The sequence below is a fragment of the Camellia sinensis genome, chromosome 1, assembly GCF_055761805.1.
Source record: "Camellia sinensis isolate YWXY chromosome 1, ASM5576180v1, whole genome shotgun sequence".
NCBI classification, from domain to species: domain Eukaryota; kingdom Viridiplantae; phylum Streptophyta; class Magnoliopsida; order Ericales; family Theaceae; genus Camellia; species Camellia sinensis.
In genome coordinates, this window is record NC_138961.1 from 224,433,038 (window position 1) to 224,450,981 (window position 17,944).

The following is a 17,944-nucleotide window of genomic DNA, read 5'->3' on the forward strand; positions in this document are numbered from 1 at the left end:
TGATGAATAATTATTATTTGAAAGATAATTCTGACTATTAAAAATTTAATAGGACTTGAAAATTTAAAAAATCTTAATTCGAACTTAATGAAATATAAGTTCATAGAAATTGTATATAAATGCCAAAAAAAAAAAAAAAAAAAAAAGAAAAGAAAAGAAAAAGAAAAAACAAGAGAATCAGTCCAACAGCGGTCCAAGAAAGCATCATAAAGATAAAGAAAGCGAAAAAAAGACGGGTCCATGGCGTGCCTGTATCTCTCTCTCTCTCTGTTCTCTAAGTTACTATTAAAGAGAATATTTGCATAGCAGATGCAAAAACATGCAATTCTCAGCAGACCCACAACTCAAAAACACATCAAAAGCATACTTTTATTTTTAGACAATACACTTGTGTGCCTTTTGAAAAGTTTGTAAAAAATTAATTTTTTTTTGACTTTTTAAATCATATCTATTGAAAATTTTGAATTAAAATTTATTCCAATAGTTATGTTTCTTGTGTCTTTGGAAATAAAATGATGTGCTCTTTTGAAAGGTCATAACTTTTCTAAAGAGTCATGGAGAAATCTATAAATTTCATCTCTCACTTCAATTTGCATATAGAATTGTCATTTTCTTTTTCATTTTACATTTATTCTTCATTTTTTTCTGAGTCTAATTTTTCTATAAAGCGAGTACATGCACAGCGAAATTCGCTAGACTTGCAATAGTAGTGCTGTTAGTGCAAGACATTGATCGTTATATCTTGGCAGATAGACGTCCATTGAATCCTAAGCACTGATAGGAAGGCGAATCTATCTTAAGAAAAAAGTGTCACACACTCGACTCGATCAGGTTTTATTTATTTATATACTGTAAGTTTTGTTACGTTATTATGTTAATTTATTTCAATTTTGATTTTACCCAAAAATCATAAACATATTTTTAAATTATGTACTATTTTTTTCCAACAACATTCACTTTATTTTTTTACACAAAAAATTTAAAAAAATTACAAAAAAAAAAAATCAGAAAGTGAACATTTTACCAACTGCACCACAGTGGTAAAGTTAGAAACACAATCCATAAACCCCCCCCCCCCCCCCCCCTCTCTCTCTCTCTGACTCTCTTTTCTTTTGTGATTCTTTTAAATTTTATTTTCTTTACGAGCTATTCATATGTACATACATCATTGCATCCTGTAAAATCTCTGATCACTGGTTCCCTTGATGGTCGACATCGTAGTTCCGTTCAATCATTTTCAACACTCGGTTTTGAGTCATAATAAAGAGAATAAAAAGATGGGAACAAAGAGAATTAAAAGATAGTGGTTTCAGAGAATTCTCAGATTACCCAGTTTTTGTTGTTGTTGGTGAGTCTTTGTAGTTTTGGGGGTTTCAAGAAATTCTCTCAATTGGGTATTTAAGCACACACCCATTTCATACTTCTTTTGTGATTTGTGAAGTAATCTCTGGTGGTGCGTTTTTTTAAGGATAAATATTTGTAGTCAGACATAGAGGAAGCAACGAATTTATCGATTACATAATTTTTATTTTTTATTTTTTCTGTTAGAGATATTTCTGTCAAAGGGAGATATTTATAAAAGAAATTCAAAATTCTCTGTTTGGAACTCTGTTTTCTTTTGTATTTCTGCAATTTTAATTTTAGTGTCTTTCAGTTTTAGGAAGCTGATACTACTAGATCAAATTCCACTTCTTCCAAGTTATATTTACAATTGCAATTCATGTTGTTGAGAAATATATATTCACTTTAGGATTTTGGGTTTTTAACTTGAAAACCTTTCCTTTTGTGCATTTGTGAAATTAATTAAATTTGGTTGGAAAGAAAGAAAGAAGATTTTTAAGTTTCTACTATCAGACCTTCATCTTCTTCAAATTCTACCTTCTTCTGCCATTTGTAGGAAATATAGATTCGTTGCAATTAGGAAATTTTAGGTACTTAACTGTAATCTTTGGGCGTCCACATCCTTGTTTTTGTCTCAAATGCATCTTGACTAAATTGTGTTTTAAATTCTTGTTGATATGGCTGAAATCAGACTTCCAAGGTTAGAGCAGGGTCAAACCAAGATAAAAAATGTTCCAATTGCTGTCACCCCAGAAGGATTCTGGTGCTGCCCTTCTCCTGTTGTGTTTCAAAAGCCCCCCAAGAACCAAAATCCTCTGAACAATCCCAAACCATCCCCACCAATACCCAAGACCTCTTTTCAGAAGAAACAAACCCCATTAACCAAGAAAAAGCCAACATTGATTCCATCCCGACCAGGACTTGTTTCTGATGAACAAAGAAATCCCAGCTCTGATACACCTGTTCTTAATGCACCTGTAGTTAATGAGAGAATGCCACGGCCCAAGGTTGAAAATTTTCCGAGGAAGGTGTCAATTGAGTTTGGTGAACTGGGAACTAGTGATTTGAAGGTAGTTTTGCTTGGCAAGCAGGGCTTTGCCGTGAGGTTGAGTGTGCACAAGAATGTTCTTGTAGAATATAGCAGTTTTTTCGCAGACAGATTGTTGGAGCAGCCGCCTGGTTTACCTGGTCTTGAAATTGATGATTGTGAGGATGTTGAAATATATGTTGAAACTGTGGGACTGATGTATTGCAAAGATTTGAAGCAGCGGTTGATTAAGCAAAACGTTTCACGCGTTCTGCGTATCCTCAAGGTAATTTGGAGAATTATGTAATAGACTTTTCTTTCTTTATTTATTTATTAATTTTTGAGACTAGTATAGATTGACTGCAATTATGCTTTGAAGGTTTGGTTTCAAAGACAGTTTGTATTAATAATGACTGTAATTAATTGGTTTGGTGTTGTTTCATTAATATGGATTTTTGCTAATATACATATCAGCATATGTTTCTTTTGCGAGTATCAGGTAGTTCTGATAATTATATTTCTATAAACGAGTATTTTTTAGCTTTCCAGTCATGGAAACTCAAAACACCCAATTGCACTTATGAATGGGGGATTCTCGTTCCTCTCCCAAGATCTAACTCATTCATGAAGTGTTATAAATTTATAATACAAACTTCAAACATCCAATCAATATTAAGGCCCAAATTATGTCCCTAACCAATTAAGTTTCCTATGTTCCTTGGAAAACATGGTCAAGATGTGGATTCAATGTCATATTGTAATTTTATAAGAAATTTTTACAATCTCAATAGTAGGAGATAGCTGGCAACACTGTTCCTACAACTATGTTATCTTCTTCTTCTTCTTCTTAGGCCCCACCCTTTCTCCCACTGACTATTAATTAATCCAATTTAGTTTCTTTATGGTATCTTTATGTTGTGTTTGGTTAGGGGATTTGAGGAGGGATTTGGAAAAGAAAAATGAAAAAAGGTAGGTAAAATGTGAATAAAACGTACTTATATTTTACCTAGTTTCACACACCTTTTCCTTTTCCCTTTCCAAATCTCTTCTCAAATTTTCCAACAAAACACAATGTTAGGGTCTGCTGAAAAAAAACAGACCTACATAGCATTTGTTGGGACATATTACCCAAGAAGATATTTATTTCCTTTTATTCCTTTTATGAATACTCTCTTGTTTGCATATGGAAATGGCAATGCAAATGAAGGACTAGGTGCAAACAAATGCATATTCTGGCTAAGTGGTTAAGGATATGTGCAGACGTGCACAAATTATTGCTGTTGTCATGAGTGTGTTTGTGTGTGCGCGCACTGCAAAACATTGCATTCTTGTGATGATTTTACTTGTTTCTTATAGTTATGACAATTGTGTGTGTGTGGTGAACTTCCATTACATCTAAGTATTACATTCTCATCTCAATGGAACTGTTCTGTAGGTTGCAGAACAGCTTGGGTTCAACTTATGCATAGAGTCATGTTTGGAATACTTGGAAGCAGTCCCTTGGGTTGGTGACGAAGAAGAGGAGAAAGTGGTTTCTTCAGTCCTGCGCCTTCGGGGGGAGGGTATCGGGGTAACCCCAGTATTGAAACGAGTGTCTTCCGATGCTTCAAACCCTCCTAAAGACACAATTTCTCACATATTAGAACTGGTGCTTAAGAGCAATGAGGAGAGAGGCCGACGTGAGATGAAAACTATAGTTCTGAAGCTCCTCAGAGAGAACAACTCTCTTCCGAGTTCATCAGGATTGGCTGACATTTGCAACCAAACAATTTACAGCTCATGCCAAAGCTGCTTGAATTCACTGTTGTCTCTATTTCAACAAGCCGCTGAACCTGAATTTACAGATAAACCCTTGGATGGCAAAGAACCTGTGATGAAGCAGATGGCTCTAGAGGCTGATAACCTCTCGTGGTTGCTTGACATATTAGCTGACAGGCAAGCAGCAGATGAGTTTGCAGTAATGTGGGCTAGCCAGCAAGAGTTGGCATTACTTCATCCAAAGCTTCCAATCGTACCTCGCCACCACGTTAGCTGCATTACGGCGAGACTGTTCATCGGAATAGGAAGAGGGGAGCTTCTGCCGTCAAAGGATACTCGTCATTTGTTGTTAAAAACGTGGTTACAGCCGTTAATCAATGATTACAGCTGGTTACAACACGGGTGTAGGTCATTTGACCGGAAGGTTGTGGAGGAAGGAATTGGTAGGACGATCCTCACACTGCCTATGGAGGATCAGCAGAGCATCTTGCTTGGTTGGTTGGGGAGTTTTTTAAAGGCTGGCGATAATTGCCCTAATCTTCAACGAGCGTTTGAGGTCTGGTGGCGGAGGACTTTCGTCAGACCTTATGTTGACCAAGGGAATATGCTTTTGTCAGAGAGCTCGATGGCATTGAGAGAGTAGGCTAATAAAAGTACTAATGTGTCGGTGAGGGAAGTATTTGATGAAGTGCATTAGAACTTGAAAGGAAATTGGGGAGGACTAAGATTAAGCTGGCCATTCTGATTGAAGTTAAAAGCGTGAAATTTCTCTATGGGAATGTAACGTGAGGTGTGAGTAGAGTAGGATTCTTTTCTTTTTTTTTTAAATATTGCTGAATGCTGGTTGAATGCTTGATGTGGTGGAGATTTGTGATAGGAATGTAATATCAAGATCTTACTTTGCTTACGTGAAGTTCATTTTGGTTCATAGATGTATCAGTATAATTTAGAGACAGTTCATGTCTCCTAATTGAAATTAAGTTATGTGTCAAGTAGTTTGTTCCTGATTTTTGTGATAAATACGGGGATGTAAAAACTATCTGAATTTCTGTTTCCTGCATCATGCTCAACTGGGTAGAAGGTCGATACTTCCTAAATTCCAACTGAGAAATGAAATTTACAAAATTCCCAAGTTATGTATAGAATATCTTTATTTATTTATTTATTACAATTTAAAAGAAAATAACATAAGATGGAAGAAAAACAGAGAAATTAACCGGCTACTTGACTTTCAGTATCTAAATCAGAAACTAGCCAATGCAACAACCCTGTGAGTGTGAGCCACTATGTTTGCTGATATCTTCACAAACCAAAGTGAAATTGGGTCAAGTTTAGAACTCGGACTCAATTGGGTTACTCATGGTGGCATGACTCGATTAGGTGAGATCCAAATATCAGTAATAGATTATATATTATGAGATAAATATGGATCAAACTACACTTATAAATAAATATGGGCTAAACCATCGGTGATTGATGATATCAAAATGTATTCATTTTAAAATACCAAAAAAAAACCATCGGTGATTGATGATATCAAAATGTATTCATTTTAAAATACCAAAAAAATATATACCGTAAGGTATAGTTCAAATCAAGAAAACAAATTAATTAATCGACAAAATTAATTAATGAAATGTTCTAGCAGTGTGAAGTAAACAAATCTATTTGTTTCTTGCTACCAAAATATTTATCAACTGCTCCCGATTGAGATTGAATTAATTATTCTACTCGCAGGTTCTTCTTTCTCTTTTCATTTCCAGAACTATATTTACTAGGAAATGTGACTATAATTACAATTCAACCCACAAATCACAATCCACTGATTATTTCATATTTGATAGTAAAGAAAATATAAAAAATAATTTAATGAAACAAAACTAGGGCAAAAAAATTAGGAAAAAAATATTTATTCCACTAAAATCTGATAAATAAAGAAAGTGAAAAAAATTAGGACAAATTTATTATTCTACTAAAATTTGATAAAGAAAGAAAGAATAGATTGAAAGCACTGAACAATGTATAGTATGTATTGTTCTTCTTGGGTCCAAACATTTTTTTTTGTATATATTTTCATTTTAATAAATATGGATCAAACTACACTTATAAATAAATATGGGTTAAACCATACTTATAAATAAACATTGCCCAATAAAATATTTTAGGGCATTTTAAATTGGTCCTAAAAAAAAAATAAAAAAATTGGGCCTATAACATTTTACTAAATTTGGGGGCCCTATTTTTGGGCCAAAATTTTGGGGCCTAAGGCACAGGTCTTACTGGTTTTAGGCTAGGGTCGGTCCTGAAAACGGTGGTGGAAGAAGCACATGAGGTTGTGGTTCAATTCGGGTGTGGATTCGCTTGGTAGTTGAGAGTATTCTTGTGTAATTCTTGTTTTTGTCTTCTTAGTGAATTATTTTGTGGCTTTGGCCGGTGATTTTTTATCACAATTGGAGGTGCTCCAATTGTGATTTTTTCTAAGTTAAATCGTTGTGCCAATTTGTCTTGATTGTTTGATTAAAATTGTTATTCACTGTTTTAAATTAAAACATAATCACAAATTAATATTTAAGAAGTTATTTAGATTTTTCTGGATTCTTCTAAGTGAGTAAGTGAATATGAATAAGGATAGTGAATATCAATAAATAAATTTACAATAATAGATTTATCAATCAGAATTTAGAGGTAAATAAATTTGATTAATAAAACCGGCCCCTAAATGCCCCTAGTAAATAACTGTCCTTCACCCAACCAAAAAAACAAAAAAGACAACGGTATCCTTGGACTGAAGGAGTTTGGTAAGAAAGCCCTTATTTGTCGGGTACATATGGAAATCTCGAAATCCATGGGTTTTTTGTGAAGCAAAAGCCCAATTGAATTGGAGCCCAATCCAACAAGCTACGACGAGTGCTGAAGAATACATTTATACCCTTGGGGAATGGGATTATTGGATACAATTCCATTCAATAATCCAGTGGCATAAAAAAAATGGTATAGTTTGCCTCCAATAAGTAATCTAATTAGAAATATATTATTAGGTCTTAGTGGATCTGCTCTCAGCCGAATTTGATAATCTGAACTGTTCATTCTATAGGCCTATTAAGTAAAATTAAATAGATTGAATATTATTAACCATTTATCAAATCACATTCATTTTAAAAAACTGAACAAAAACCATAATCAAGAACCAATTTACAAGGAAATATTTTTAAGGTTTCTGTGGGACTCTGTAAACCTTAGTGAAGCCATGGCTCTTGCAAAAGCTTGCACTACAAAAAAATTGGTTTTTTGCGACGGCAAAACGCCGTCGCAAATACTCCAAACGCCGTCTCAAAAGGTTTTTTACGACGGTCAGTGACTTTTTGCGACGACAAGGGGGGGTCGCAACAAAGGGGGTTGCAAAAGGGTTTTATTATGCCATCGCCTTTGTTTTGCGACGGCAAATGCCTTTTTTGCGACGGAAAAATTTTGTCGCAAATAACATGTAAAAATCTGAGTTTTTTTTGAGACGGCACTGTGTTGCCGTCGCTAAAAATGTCTTTTGCGACGGCAAAAAATACCGTCACTAAAGGTTTATTTGAGACAGCCCCTGAGCTATCGCTAAAGGACTATTGGCGACGGCAATAAAACTGTCGCTAAAGGCATTACATTTCAACCAATTCCCTATCTTTTGCGACAGTAAAGGTGCCGTCGCAAAAAATCCTGATTCAATTTTTTTTTGAGACGGTGTGTGCTGCCGTCTCCAAAAAAAAAAAAAAAAAAGTAATAAAATTATTAAAATTATGAAAATGACCTGTATTAAATGAAAAATAACTTTAAAAAAAATCGATAATTACATAATAATATAAAAAGTCCAGTATATAAATAAAAATTCATCCATAATTAAAAATATGAAAATGATCTTCCATTTTTTTCTTTTTGCTGTCATACATTGTACAAGAAAAACTAACTAAACAATAATATAAAGCTAACAGAAGAAAGGGCATCACTAGCATCATCTCACTAAAGTTTAGTAATAAGAACATATATCTTATTCACATCTTCATGTCTGCCATGGCACAGATGATTTCAAATGAACAGAATGGAAAAACAAGGAAAAATTACAGCTCTCAATACCGCCTTCTCCACTACTTTCACACTATGCACATATTCTTCCTTCAAGTCATCCGGTAGCCAATTACAAACCCTGAAAAATAAGGATTATATTAAAACTAGACTAAAACAAAAAATTTAAAATTAAAATGTGCATCCTTTGAAACCATCATTAGCTAAATTATCAAGACACACCGACAATTCTCCAAGTCACAAAATCATACACCTAAACACCAATCCCGCAACAGGTGACAAACATCAAATGTCTGAAATAAAAGCCACTACATTAATATGGCAATGATATCACAACAATTCAAACTAATTGGCCACTAGTACATGAAATTAAATCCTACAAAACTAACCCAATTAAACATGCTTCCTGGAATACAAGATAACTACATTTGATTACCATCCATGCCGTGATGAACTCAATTAAAAATCCCACAAACTTGATTCAGCTCAACTCAACAAAGTCTGGAATTTCAAATTAAATTCCACTAAAATCATATTTCAACAAATTGGATAGCTTTAATTTCCATGGAACATATTAGCACCACAAAAACCCATTTGAATTTGGGATACAACATTACTACCACTGTACTATATTAACTTTAAACATGAGATAGAACTTAATACCCTTCAACCCTTACTTGGAAAAACTGTAATCACGGTATGATGTAGTTATTGTTGTCTTCAAAATTCCGATTGAACACTCACTAAACTTCCGGACTCTCGCAATGGACAACAATACCGCAACAGTAAAATGGTTAAATGCCCGAAGATCTGATTTCACCAACCCCATAAATTCAAATATGATTTGAAAATCTACTAGTTTGTAAGGTTTTAAGACAAGCTTACAAAAAAATTCAACATGATCAACATGAAGAACATATAAATATACATATGGTAATATGTGAAAAATTGAAATGTAGAACAATAAATTCAGGATTTGATACCTGAAAAGATATTCCTTCCTTCCACTCCTCTGAGGAGAAGCTGTACGTTGTAGTGATGGAAATCGATAAAGAATATTTCCCTATATTAATTGCAAGTGAAAAGTAAAAAAAATAATAAAAAAAAAAAGTGGTTTCATCAGTAAAAGGCAAAGAAGGGTGTGAAAATGAAAACTGAGATTTTGGGAAAGAAGGCAAGGGCCCTTAAAACCTGAGCTTCTTCTACCTCAAGGATTTTAAACTTACAACTATGAATTAGAGTCCAATGAATTGAAGAGCTACAAGATGTTTCATAAGAAAGATATCATCCTTAAAACTAGCTTCATATGGACTACATAAAAAATAACATTTTGGTCATTTATGCAAACTTGTCAAACAATGCTTAGAAATTAACACAGAATAGGAAATATAAGACTATGGAAAGTAACATGGAGGAGGGACAACAGGGCCTTAAATGAGAGCTACATGTTTATAAACAACTTAAGAAAAATAGCAAACTACTGTAGCATTTTTCACAAACTCTTTGAAACTTTTAAGTATGCCTCATTGCAAGACTAGAGCGTCCCGAAACAATTTAAAACAAAACTATCTAAAAACATAAACCCTTAATTAAGTTCTTTACAAATGTTTTCTGACTACCTAACATGATATCAAATAGAATAACCTGTCATGTAGATAAATTAAATAAAAAAAAGACCCAACTAAAAGGGTGTTTCGTATAGATGCTATATCTATATGGCCAGTATCTATTCACTGTCATTACGAATAATCAACCCATACATCGAAAACAATCATTATAATTTAGCTATGTTGGTTGATTGTCTTATTTGATATTCATTATGAGTATTAAATATGCTATTACAATTTTTTGAGTAAACATATCTCCAAAGAGATGAAAAATATGAAATGGAAACTCTAACCAGAAAATTGAAGCAATAATAGTATCATCGAAAAATTGTCAATGAGAGTTAACTTCAAAGCAAAAAAAAAAGATTGCTATTTATAATTTCCATGCACACAGTGATCACACATTAAAATTAATTACTGTGCTGTGAGTATATTTATTATGTTCATAAAGTATGACCACCACAAGCATTCTTACCTTCTTTTCTGCAGCCATCTTTAATTTCGCCCAAAATGAATCTGTTAGGACATATCCCATGTAAACATGTTTATTTTGATTTCAACATCAACTATGCTTATATAAGAAACGTATGCAAGCAACATGGAATTGTGAAATGCCACAAATTACACATGAAATGAATGTCACACAGATGGGGAGAGAGAGAGAGAGAGAAATTAATGGGTTAAAGTAAATACATAAGAAAACAAGATCAGAGATGTTTTCATATATAACTAAAAACATGTTTTCATATATAACTAAAAACATGTTTAGCCTCACATGAATGGGGGATAGGTATCTCCTTTTTCCCCTAAATCACATTTTTCTTTGTGTAATTATAATAAACTGTTTTGAAAAAAACATAAAAAAAACAAACACACACGTACATGTACCAGCCCTAAGAGCAGTCTTAGCCAAAACTAAGAGCTTGGTGAACATAAGATTATCAACCTCATACCAACATCCATTTAACCATTAAGTTATTTCATTGATGTTTGAAACAAATGTTTCTGAATAGGATAAACGAAAGAATTTTGACAAATTACACGGATCTAATGTGTGTTCTCAACAATGTCCCTAACTATAAATCAAAGTAGTTCCCATTTTATGGTATCATATCATCATATGGGTTAACAATAATATAAATATTAAGATAAGGAAATACTTCTTAAAGCCTCAAATGTTTGGAAGAATTTAGAACACATCACCTAAGCCAACTGCATAGTGCCCAGTGTTCTTATCCTGCACCACAAAACACCAACACATTACCCGGATTAGTGAATGGAAAATTTGTTGAAGCAGAATAATGGCTGGCTATTATAGAGAAATTGATAACTAAATGAAAATATAGTTGTGAAAAAGGAAAATTATTTTATTATGATCTTTTACAACTATAATTCTTAGCATGAAAGGTTTCAAATAACTATTATTACATTGTTATTTTCAAATCCATCATAATCTATCATAGTATAACTTATCAATTTCAATCTTGAAATCCATATCAAAACTTGGAACTATTCTCCTTGAATAATTATTCCCCAAAACCTTTCATTTCTCAAATGCATATAATCCAAATGCATCATAATTTTAATGTCACTTTATTAAGCAAGCCACATGAACCACAAAACATCCTCAATCAGGCATCTGAGATCAAGTGATGGAATTGGAACACCATATCAAATAGGCAGATAAATCTTAAAATTAACCATTTTCGCACAATATTGCATCGTAAGAGATATAAGTTGCAAGATTTTGTAGATGAGTCGCGGTAATTAATTTAGACTCATCATCAAAACATCGAACCAGCAATAAATACAATAAAACTGCAGGTAAAAGATAAGCTCTGGGTTATTTTTATTGTAATAATAAACTACCTGCGAAAACATTCGCTGCTTGTTGCGATATTGTGTCCTTGCCTTGTTCACGACCGAGTTTGGTGACTTGTACAATCTCTGTACAAAGAGTGAATGACTTTAAAAGGGGAACAAAGAAAGGATCACAGATTCAAAGAAAGAATAGACTAATACAAAATCCCTAGCAAATATCTATATAAATCCAACACAAATTAACAAGGAATTAGGTCCCAACATTGTCCTGAATAGAAACAGAACAGATCTGTTGGTCCAAAACAAACAGATTGAGAGAGAGTTTACCTGTGAGAAGATCGGCGGTGCGATGATCGGTGCGATGAGATGAACAACGAGAGAGTCAGAGAGTGATCGGTGCAGATATGAAGAACAACGAAACGAGAGAGTGAGAGAGAGAGACAGTGATGAGTTGAACTTGAGATGAGACTGGGTGAGTGAGGAGACGATTAGGGTTTTTTCATTTTGGTAGAAATTAGGGATTTTGGCTCTAAGAGATTGGGGATTTTGGGGGGCGCGGGAATGGAAGAAAATGGGGAAACTGAGCGGGCGGGATTGGGAAAAAATAATAATAATAATAATAATTTTCAACATAAATGAATATTTAAATAATAAAAAATAATAATAATAATTTTTATTTTTATTATAAATGAATATTTAATGAATGAAAATTATGATAACCAAAAAAAAAAATGAATCTCTACTCATCAGAGCATAATACTATGGATTTTTCGTTCTTTCAACTTTCAAAGCAACCAAAATATTATAGATTTCTTATTTTTTATATTTCTTTGTGGAATCTTCCCAATAATTAGAAACCTAATGCATTTTCACATATTTTATACAATATTTACAATTTTTAGAGATATTTTCGTACACTATGCACATACTTCTACACAATTTTTACACATACATCGCAACTAATGACTATAAATCAGAGATATATCTGATATATATATATATATATATATATATATAAAACAACCATCGGGCCGAGAGAGAGAGAGACAGATTGAGAGAGAGAGTTTACCTGTGAGTAGATCGGCGGTGCGATGATCGGTGCGAATCGATGAGATGAGCAACGAGAGAGTAAGAGAGTGATCGGTGCAGAGATGAACGAGATCAGTGCAGAGATAAACGAGAGGGTGAGAGAGAGAGAGAGAGGCGACTGAGAGAGTGATGTGAGGGAGACGATTAGATTTAGGGTTTTTTTTTGTTCTAAAGAGATTGGGGATTTTGGGGCGCGGGAATGGAAAAAATGAGAGGAACTGAGCGGGCGGGGTGAAAGAAAAAAAAAAATCATCATAAATAAATATTTAAATAATAAAAATAAATAAATAATAATTTTTATTTTCTTTCCGTTATTAAAGTTGATTTGTTTCATATATATTTTAATGAAAAATATTTTCACTAAAATAAAAGTTAATTTTCTGTAGTCAATGAAAAATATTTTTCTGCGGTCTATTTTTTTTTATTACTAAAAATCATGAACTAATTTTTTGTAGTAGAGGAAAAGGAGCGGCAGTAGTAGTGAAGGTGGTGGATAAGCGATGATGGTGGTGGCGGCGGTGATGGTGATGGCGAAACAGATTAGTGGTGAAGTTGTGGTAGTGGTAGTGTAAATGGAGTGACAAGGGTGAAAGAGAGGTAATGGTAGTAGTAGTGGTAGTGGTGGTAGTGGAGTGGTGGCGATAGTAGTAGTAATGGTAGTCGTAGAGGTGAAGTGGCTACAGTAGAAGTAATGGTGGTGGTGGAATGGTGTTTGCAGTAATGGTGAAGGTGATAGAGGAGATGGGTGGTGAGAGAGAGAAATGAGTGAGAGACAGATAGAGAAGAGAGAGAAAGAGATATAGAGAGAGGCAGAGAGAGAAATCGATAGAGAGAGACATATAGAAAAATAGAGATAAACAAGAGATGAGAGAGACATATAGAAAGAGAGCGAAAAGAGATAAACGATAAAGAGAATAAAAAAATAGAGAGATAGAGAGAAAAGAGATGAGCGAGAGAGACAGAGAGAGAAAAGAGATGAGAGAGATAGAGAAAAGAGAGATGAGCGAGGGAGACATAAAGAGAAGACAAATGAGAGAGATAGAAAGAAGAAAGATGAACGAAAGACACACAGACAAACAGACAAACAGACAGAGAAATAAGAGTGATGAGTGAAAGAGACAAAGACAAGAGTGGTGGTAGTTGAATGGCATTTGCAGTAGTGGTAAATGTGGTAGAGAAGATGGGTAGTGAGAGAGAAAGATGAGTGGGAGACGAATAGAGAAAAGAGATAGAGAGACAGAGTGATGAGCGAGAAAGAGACAAAGTGGTCGCTAAAAGTGCATTTTCTTGTAGTGGATCGATAAATCGATAGGGAGCTCAATAAATAAAGAAGACAGATAATTCAAAACTCTGTTCAAAACTTAATTCAAATCAATTTTTTAAATATTTTAAATATTTAAATATTTTAAAAATATTTTAATTTTGTGAGAGACAGATAAAGAAGAGAGATAGAGAGAGAGACACAGAGATAGAGTGATGAGTGAGAGAGAGATAGACAAAGTGGTTGCCAAAAGTGTATTTTCTTATAGTGGATCGATAAATCGAGAAGAAGCTCGATAAATAGAGAAGATAGGAGTAAGAGAGTGAGCAAGTCGAACATAGTGATGGAGAAATAGACAAATAGACAAGTAGACACAGAGAAAGAAAAGAGTGATGAGTGAGAGAGAGACAGGGAGAGAGAGATAGACAGAAAAAGAAATAGAGAGGGAAAGAAAGAGAGAGATGGAAAGATAGAAAAAGAGAGAGAAACAAGAGATGAGCGAGAGATAGACAAAAAAAGAGAGAAATAGAGCGAAAAGAGATGAGCGAGAGAGAGACACAGAAAAAGAGAGAGACAGAAGGAGAAGAGAAATGAGCGAGAGAGATAGAAAGACAAGAGAGAGAGAAAGAAAGAGAGAAAAAAAAGAAATGAGAGAGATAGAGATAAGAGAGATGAGCGAGAGAGACAGAGAGAGAAAACAGATGAGAGAGATAGAGAGAAGAGAGATAGGCGAGAGACACAGAGAGAAAATGAGAGAGAGAGAAACAGGCAGACATAGAAAGAGAGAGAGATAGAGATAGAGAGAAATGAATGAAAAGAGATAAAGAGAAGAGAGAGAGATAGAGACAGAGAGACAGGAAAATGAAAAAATGAATGAAAATAGAAATGTTATATCAAAAGAGTAAGACGACATTGTTTTTTTTAATTTTTTTTGCGACAGAAAAATACCGTTGAATTTATTCAAATCATTTTGTGACTGTATATATATGAAGCTATCTCAAAACCACAATCACCAAAATCTTTTAAAAATTCACTAAATACCAAAAATACAAAAAAAAAAACCATAATTCAATACATTTTTTTTTTGTATTTTTATGTATTTATTAATTTTTAAAAATATTTTTTCATAAATTTTTTATTTTTTAGATACATCTAAGTAAGGTACATCTAAAAAAAATATTTAAAATTTTAAAAATATTCACTAAAAAAAAACATGAAAGCCACTTTTTGTGACGGCAGAAAATGCCGTCTCAAAAAAGCAGAGTATTTGCGACGGCACCATTTGCCGTCTCAAAAAAGCAGAGCATTTGCGACGGCATTACTTGCCGTCTCGAAAAATGAGAGTATTTGCGACGGCAGAAAATATCGTCGCTAATACTCTTATTTTTTGAGACGGCAAATAGTGCCGTCGCAAATGCTCTGCTTTTTTGAGACGGCAAATGGTGCTGTCGCAAATACTCTGCTTTTTTGAGACGGCATTTTCTGCCGTCTCAAAAAGTGACTTTTTGAGATGGCAAGTGTGCCGTCGCAAATAGTTCCGTCTCATATACCCAGTTTTCTTGTAGTGTTGGTTGGCTAGTTCTATCTCTTGGGTATTTTTAACACACTTATAAATCTGATGTCCTCATAGTAATGAAAGGAGTCAATGGAGATTGTCTTGATTGTGCTTGATAAATTAAAAAATTGTTTACTTTTAGATACCAAAGTGGCTATGCTCAACTCCACTTCTTGCAAATCTTGGTGCTTGACTCGGTGTAACTAGATGGATTTAGGGCATATGAGATATTATCTTTGGGTATGCTAGCTCGTGACGAGTTTTTAGTGTAGAGCTCCCACATGCAGGTATCCTCAATGGTCGTACGGTCCATTGGCTAAGTATGATTGCGTTTATTGGGTAGATTGAGATATAAAGACGCGGTGTCATGCCAACGCATGTTCAAGTGGGAGATGTTGGAAATTGGGTAGGGTTTAGAACCCGGACTCAATTGGGTCACCCATGGTGGCATGACTCGATTAGGAGAGATCAAAATATTAGTAATAGATTATATATCAAGATATGAAATAATCTTGATATGGAATAATCTTGATATGAGATAATTGTCAATATATTATATGATAATTATTGATTAGATATTATTGATATGGGATAGACATTATCTAGAATAATATGTCTATCATATGGGTCTCATAACTCTCCTGGTATTTTATACAACAAAAAACATACATTCCCTCTTCCCATAAACCATTCTGCCTTTGTGTTGTGATTGGTGTGGGTAAAACTCTAGTAGTTTTACTTCATTACTGAGGAGATTATTTAAGAGTACGTGATTCACCTTCTAAGTTGGATTCATTGTGCAATCTGTTTACCAACATGGTATGCCTGAATCCACTGTGTATATAGTATACTAAATTCTACATTGGATGATCAATTTCACTTTTCGAGCACACAAATGATCGCTATAGCAATTAAACCACTTTAACTTCTTTTACATAGTCAGCGAAGTGGCAAACAAGAAAGGCTCAAAATAAAGAATGTCAGCACAAACTCTCTTATATAGGTATAATTCGAGTTGGATTCACATCTAAACACTCACAGCCTCACTGAAACAAAAGAGTGAATAAAATTATAACTGAAAGGAGTTTTGTCAAATGAGATTGCCAATTATAAAAACCTAACAAATCCACTATCCTCTTCCACATACACAAGGAACAAGAGAGACTGATAAAATTATTACTAAAAAATAAATTTGAATCTAAAACAAAGGAGGTGGTGGTGATATGGTGGTTGAGTAGATTGGTGACAGTGGAGTGTAGATCTATAACAATAAGTATAGATCGGCGACGGTAGAGTATAAATCTATGATGATGGTGGAGATAATTGGTGAACGATGACCGCATCCGAATAACAACAGTAATGGTGGCAGGTGGGTGGATGGCAATGGTGACGGTAATGGTAAATAATGCTGGTGTGAAGTTTTTGAAAAAATAGTGGAGTAAGAGAGAGAGAGAGAGAGAGAGAGAGAGAGAGAGAAAAGAAGAGAATATGATGGGTAGATGACGATGACCGTGATGGTGGGTAGACGGCAACGGCGGCGGCAGTGGTGGCAAGTAGACAGTGATAACAGTGGTAGTAGTAGACAATGGTAACGTGAAGTTTTTAAAAAAATGATAAAAAAAGAGATAGAAATAAGAGAAAATAAAAGAACTTGATAAATATAAATATTATAACACTTATTGATGCATTTAAAAAGTTTACTTAATCAATTAAATGGTAATTACCCCTCTTTATTAAGTGAGGCTTTTGCACAGGTCAAGATGGGCCCAAGCCCAAAAACAGCTTTATGTGTTCCCTTTCTCATCCGTCGTGGGGGCCCACTTTTGGGGTATCTATCTAGTCGGTAGACAGTCGCTGGTCTGTACCCAATCAGGTTGGGGTCCACAAATGTTGTACTCGTCCTTTTTCTTTTTTCTTTTTTTATTTAAAAATAATAATTTAACATTACAAATTAAAAAAAATTATTCAAAAAAATATTTAAAAAATACATTTCACTCTGTTTGATTTCTATTTTCAAAATTCACTTTTCAAAAAATTTTATTTTTTTGATTTCCGTATTTTTTGTTTTCATTGAAACTTTTTTAATATTTTAAGTAATTTTTTATTTTTATTTTTAGACACACCTAATATTAATATATTTAAAAAGTATAAAATTTGTGAAAAAATCTTTAAAAAATTTACTAAATACCAAAAATATAAAAAAATACGAAAATTTAATATATTTTTCCTATTTTTTGTGTATTTATTAATTTTTTAAAATATTTTTTCACAAATATTTTACTATTTAGATACATTTAAGTAAGGTTCATTTAAAAAAGTAGAAAAAATTAATTAAAATTTTAAAAAATATTCACAAAAAAAATATATGAAAAATAAAAAATTCAATTTTTATTAAAATTTTAAAAAATATTCACAAAAAA

The 17,944-nt window shown here is 33.5% G+C and overlaps 1 protein-coding gene and 2 long non-coding RNA genes across 4 annotated transcripts; 1 reads left to right on the plus strand and 2 right to left on the minus strand.

Moving 5' to 3' along the window:
* Positions 1-759: 759 nt before the first annotated feature.
* Positions 760-5,118, plus strand: LOC114301813 (BTB/POZ domain-containing protein At3g50780). Of its 2 annotated transcripts, XM_082896703.1 has the most exons (3): positions 1,037-1,348; positions 2,033-2,654; positions 3,804-5,118. In XM_082896703.1, exons 2-3 carry the CDS (start codon positions 2,334-2,336, stop codon positions 4,767-4,769), a joined length of 1,287 nt encoding a protein of 428 aa, XP_082752829.1. In that variant the 5' UTR covers positions 1,037-1,348; positions 2,033-2,333; the 3' UTR covers positions 4,770-5,118. The 2 variants fall into 2 exon arrangements, with proteins under 2 accessions (XP_028102571.1, XP_082752829.1); XM_028246770.2 differs by having other exon boundaries at positions 760-2,654.
* A 2,887-nt stretch (positions 5,119-8,005) lies between these two features.
* Positions 8,006-10,102, minus strand: LOC145803436 (uncharacterized). Its single transcript, XR_014345526.1, has 2 exons — positions 9,175-10,102; positions 8,006-8,312 (listed from the first exon to the last, which is right to left on the minus strand). It is a non-coding gene; the product is annotated as an uncharacterized LOC145803436 (long non-coding RNA).
* A 634-nt stretch (positions 10,103-10,736) lies between these two features.
* LOC145803442 (uncharacterized) lies at positions 10,737-11,825 on the minus strand. Its single transcript, XR_014345527.1, has 2 exons — positions 11,668-11,825; positions 10,737-11,035 (listed from the first exon to the last, which is right to left on the minus strand). It is a non-coding gene; the product is annotated as an uncharacterized LOC145803442 (long non-coding RNA).
* Between the last annotated feature and the right edge of the window lie 6,119 nt (positions 11,826-17,944).